The sequence below is a fragment of the Triticum aestivum genome, chromosome 3B, assembly GCF_018294505.1.
Source record: "Triticum aestivum cultivar Chinese Spring chromosome 3B, IWGSC CS RefSeq v2.1, whole genome shotgun sequence".
In the NCBI taxonomy this organism is placed as follows: domain Eukaryota; kingdom Viridiplantae; phylum Streptophyta; class Magnoliopsida; order Poales; family Poaceae; genus Triticum; species Triticum aestivum.
Window position 1 is genome coordinate 615,925,896 of NC_057801.1, and position 4,856 is coordinate 615,930,751.

The window sequence follows — 4,856 nt, forward strand, 5'->3', positions numbered from 1 at the left end:
ATGCAGTAGTGGGGTTTCATGGGCATTGAAGAAGGTGAAGGAGACGGGAGAGAAGCAGAAGGCAGCGCAGAGAATCCCGGGAAAGAATCTGTGGTGCGTTTTTTGTAGGCAAAAGAAAGAAACTGCAGTGGAGAAGAAGAAGCGGTGCGGTCGGGCCAGAGCAGTGGGCCTTCAGAGAAACTGAAGCTGTGTGGTGCAGAAACGAAACAGAGAGAGTTAAATTTCAGGAATAAATAGCGTATTTGGAATTGATGATGTGGCTAGACTGTTGAGGTGGACTGAGGTGAATGGCTGCATGTAGATTGCTGATGTGTATAGCTTGCATGTCAAGAGAAATCAGGTAGTGGAGAGCTCCTATTTAGATATAGTAGATTTAAAAGTGTTACAACAACTCTGTGCACTTGCAGGTCATCAAGCAACTGTGTGAAGCTAAACGTGGATGAGCTTTTGACCCAGACTTACTTAAGGGCTCGTATGGAGCGGTAATCAGACACTCGAATGGCAGATTCGTAGTGGTAGAAAAGGGCAAATCGATTGGTGCGGAGGTACGTTTATGGCCAAGGCACTGGCCTTATGATTCGTTCTCAGTTTGACAACTATGGTCGAATGTAACTGCATAGATGTGAACTTCGACAACATCGAGATGATAAAGACAATAAAGAATGAATGTTGCTTTTGGTCTATCGGCGGCAATTTTTAATGATATATATCACATTGCGTTTGATTTCTCTCGCATTATTTTGAGTATGCTCATGGAGACTAATTGTGCTGTTCATAATTTAGTTAAATTAGCTAGAAGTAAGATGCGTGCAGGATGGATGGAAGATCCGCCCGTAGAGAATGTTGATATTTTTATAAAGGATAATATGGTGATCACCTTGCAATAAAGATACTTTAATGTAAGAAAAAAAAAAGATAAATTTGACGTGTCCGGATAAGGACGAAAACTGAGCCGGACTCAGACTACAGCACCGTCCCAATTCCCAAATAAAAAGGGCCAGCCCGGCAGGACGGCAACCAAACCAGTGCCGGCTCGAGGGCTTCTAGGTTTGGATACGCGATGAATCCCCTTCCGGCCGCCTCTGATGTTACGGAGAGCGTGCCCGACGCCGATGGAGCCAGAAGCGTGCAGGCTCGAATCGCCCGCGGACCGCCGTCCCAAAGAACATTCTCTACCTGCGATTCTCAGGTATGCAAAGAGAAGATCCTGATCTGTTACGATTATTTTTAGTTCTATCTTTCTGTTTTTTTAGTTCTATATCCTTCTTTGCGAATAAATTTTAGCTACATCTAGATGGACGAATTCGTTAGTTTTAATTTTTTTCGCAGAAGTTGATCGACCTCCGGGGATTAGTTGGGCTGATTGACGTCGCCCGTTCCCCAGGTGGTTCCGGTCCTGTGATCCGCATCGCCGGTACTAGTTCTCTTGGCCACGCCATCTACAAGAAGGCACCACGGGAGCTCCCGGGGCTGATTGACGTCGCCCGTTTCCGAAGAGGTTCCGGTTCCGTGATCCAGCGGCCGCAGCTGCCACCGCCGCGCTGGTCCCTCAGAGATTCCTTAAGCGACCCCCTCTTCGAGATTTTTGCGGTATATACGCATTTCCCTCTCATTGGCGAAGTATTGGTCTTCAATGGCATGGCCACACAGATCATCTGCCAGAGCAAGAGTGTGGATGCGTTTAATTCAAGCAAAGCGCAATGGGAATTAAAACATCCCAGATCTAAACATGTTTTCAGGGTATGTTCTTACTAACTTCCTAATTTCTGGGGGAATCCAGTTGGTATGCGATTCACATATATGCATGTATGCAGATGGAGCTGCCTCCTACGGGGCCATCAAGGTACATCTCAGCCGAATCAGGCGTTCTCCTTCAAGTGAAGATTGACCCAACTGAGAATGAACCTGTGGAGGTATCCAACAAGCTGGTCGATTGGTTCAATTCGCCCATGTCTGACAAATGCAACTCTGTCACCATCCAAACACGCAAAGGCAAAGTAGATGTGTTATGCGCGGTGATAAATGATGCTGTGGAGGTCACCCTGAGTGTATGGCTGTGCATACCTTGTGAGCTATGCTCCAATAGCATACACGGTTCCATCACCGCGCACACAGACATATTTCATCGTGATATCACCATATTCACCAGAGGTGCCAATTCAGGTGTTAATCCTCTACAGCGTGTTGCCCATCCAGTACCGCCCTTTCTCTGCGATGAATCGCACCGCCATGTGTGCCTCCCATTGGTGCGGCCTTTCCTTGCCGTGCCTATTCAAGCGACTCGCTTAGAGTTTAAGGGGTCCCTAACGATAGGGAAATCCAAAACACTGAGTATCAAGGAAACAGTTCTTCTCAATGCAGAGGATATTTCGAGCCAGTGGTTCAAGCATGAAGATGAAGATTGCTATACTAGGCTGTCCCTGTCTATTAGGTGGGCTCGCTAGTGTACACTCATGGTGCTCAGGTATGGCCTAAGATGGGTAATCAAACTACATATTTGTTGCTTTTGTTATAAATAAATGTCTAGCGGTCTTGTTTGTAGTTCTAAGTAGATATATGGCAGGGATGCTTGGGATCTTTACTTGGGCCATGGCGCTGTCGGAAGATTGACAAGAGAGGTTTCTGCAAGTCTGGCAAAGTCGTTGTGTTATCCCAGCCTTGTATGATAAATTGTCTTATTAATAGGTATGTGAGCGAGTGTTCAACTTGTAATCTGATAAAGTTTGCTGCTATGTAGTTTGATGTGTATCTTATTACTCGTATGTGAGCAAATATTTAACCACAATGTGAGACCTGTAAGATACTCCCTCCGTCCGGAAATACTTGTCATCAAAATAGATGAAAATGGATGTATCTACAACTAAAATACATCTAGATACATCCATTTCAATGACAAGTATTTCGGGACGGAGGGAGTATATGATTTGTCAGTTCTATCTTATCTCTGTTCATAATAGGTGCCACATAAGGTGGTTTCACTTAGCTTTGCTACTTTTTTTTTTGTGATCTCACTGTGCAGGGGTAAAAATCTCGCCTGAGTTTCATCTCTTTCTCCCGCATGTTCTCTTGCTTTCACATTCCTTAGGATAGATGAAAGCTAGAAATGGAAATTGGAACAAATTGTTTATGTCAGCGTTGAAACAATGTCCTATTTAACCATCACAGATTTGCAACTGAGACATGTGTCCCTGTTGCCACAGGGGGGGGGGGGGGGGGGTACTCCCTGTTAGTGTCGATTGGCAACTCTCTTTTTTGAGACAATTGTCGAATTGCAACTGAGACTTGAAGTTGGTATGGATTTCTTCTGGCACTAGAAAATGATGCATATCACCTACTAGCTGATAATGCTAGATGAGAGAGCTAACTAAAACTGGGGTTTTGCCCTTCTGTTACCTGTACTCTTGCTGCTTGAACCTATTGTTGGATCTGCCTTAGCCTAATCCTAATTGTCTCCAAATGTTTTTTTTGTGTGCGGGAATCCAAATGTTGGATTTAAGCCTGATGAATGAAGACGCTAGTTACGTACATGCATGATGCATCAAGGCGTATTGTAGTGCACATTCTATTTCAGATTTTGAAGATTTAGAAATTAGAAATATTCAAATAGCTCTTGAATTTCCCCGCAAAAAAATAGCGCTTGAATTAGGAGTTCACTGGACATACGAAAATACTATATAATTTACTTGCATCTCTTCTTATACCTCCATTTAAACTGGATTCTGTGGTCGATGCATCGGTCCATCACAACGATCGAACGAACCATCGGTCCACGCCCGCCAACGATTTTCTTTTCTTCTAAAAAAAAACCTATCGCCCCTGACCTGATCTCCCCCACCGGTTTATCCCTGAGAACAGGGTCTGAGCCACCACCTCTCCGGCCTTCCCGCCGGTGGCGAGTCGATGCTCTGGCTGCCCCTTTCTCCTCCCCTTCACCCATTCCCTCTCCCGCCACTTCTTTGCCACCCGATTTTCCTTTTTCAGTTTGTCTTGAGAGCAACTCCACCCGGAAAAAAATTCAATGAGACCAGGTCTCACGGGTTAGCAGGTGAGACCCATCCTGATGGATGACACGTGGCATTCACAAATCACAAAGCACCTACCCCACCCCCCCACCTGAAATCAGGGGGGAGAGATTAGATGCTTTGTGATTTGTGAATGCCACATGTCATCCATCAGAGCGGGTCTCACCTGATTTATATGAGATCTGGTCTCATATAATTTTTTTCCGGACTTCTTCCACCTCGTCTCGGGGATGTGGAGCTCCAGCAGTAGCTGGTGAGCCCACCAAGGCTACAAAGGCGGTCACCTCTCCAACAGCACCAAATCTGCGGCGTCTTCAGATGGCGGCGCCTCGAGGAAAGATAGGAGCGGTGTGGCACCATGGCGCCTACACCTAGTCATGAAGCACCCATCGATCCGGGGTGAGGGGTGGAGTGGAAAAAAATTATATGAGACCAGGTCTCATATAAATCAGTTGGGCCCGGGGAAGTAGAGGCTGACAACGGGGATGGAGATGCGAGCGTACAAGACTATGCACAGGGGCTTTAGAATCCTGAAAAAAAGAATAGGTACGTGATATGGTAACTAAACCGATTCAAAAAAAATCATAATAATACTTCCTGTCATTTTTGGAAGGGAAACGTTTCCAGCCGGGGCACCGGCTGAAACGTCGCGCCGGCCGCGTCGCGTGCGTACGATTGAAAGGGTATCATGTGTCTTGCGTCCTTTCCCAGGTTTTTTTTCTCTCTTGTATCTTCTTTCTCCACCAACCAATCTCATTTTGTTCTCTCGCACTATCTTCTCTCTCCTTCACGAACCACCACCACCACCCGGCGAGCTCGCACAGCCGAGTGCCC

The 4,856-nt window shown here is 46.0% G+C and overlaps 1 protein-coding gene across 2 annotated transcripts; it reads left to right on the top strand.

Annotated features, from left to right (window-relative positions):
* Nucleotides 1-969: 969 nt before the first annotated feature.
* On the top strand, nucleotides 970-2,785 carry LOC123071279 (uncharacterized). 2 transcript variants are annotated; one of them, XM_044494808.1, is made up of 4 exons: nucleotides 970-1,189; nucleotides 1,330-1,740; nucleotides 1,815-2,464; nucleotides 2,564-2,785. In XM_044494808.1, the coding sequence occupies exons 1-3, from the start codon at nucleotides 1,061-1,063 to the stop codon at nucleotides 2,442-2,444; spliced, it is 1,170 nt and encodes a 389-aa protein (XP_044350743.1). In that variant the 5' UTR covers nucleotides 970-1,060; the 3' UTR covers nucleotides 2,445-2,464; nucleotides 2,564-2,785. The 2 variants fall into 2 exon arrangements, with proteins under 2 accessions (XP_044350743.1, XP_044350744.1); XM_044494809.1 differs by having other exon boundaries at nucleotides 999-1,189; nucleotides 1,333-1,740.
* Nucleotides 2,786-4,856: the final 2,071 nt, after the last annotated feature.

Excerpts from the sequence above, each read along its gene's own strand:
- LOC123071279 (XM_044494808.1), top strand. The coding sequence starts at position 1,061 with ATGAATCCCCTTCCGGCCGCCTCTGATGTTACGGAGAGCGTGCCCGAC. Across the intron at positions 1,190-1,329 it reads TCTCTACCTGCGATTCTCAG|AAGTTGATCGACCTCCGGGG; the intron begins GTATGCAAAGAG and ends TTTTTTTCGCAG. Across the intron at positions 1,741-1,814 it reads GATCTAAACATGTTTTCAGG|ATGGAGCTGCCTCCTACGGG; the intron begins GTATGTTCTTAC and ends GCATGTATGCAG.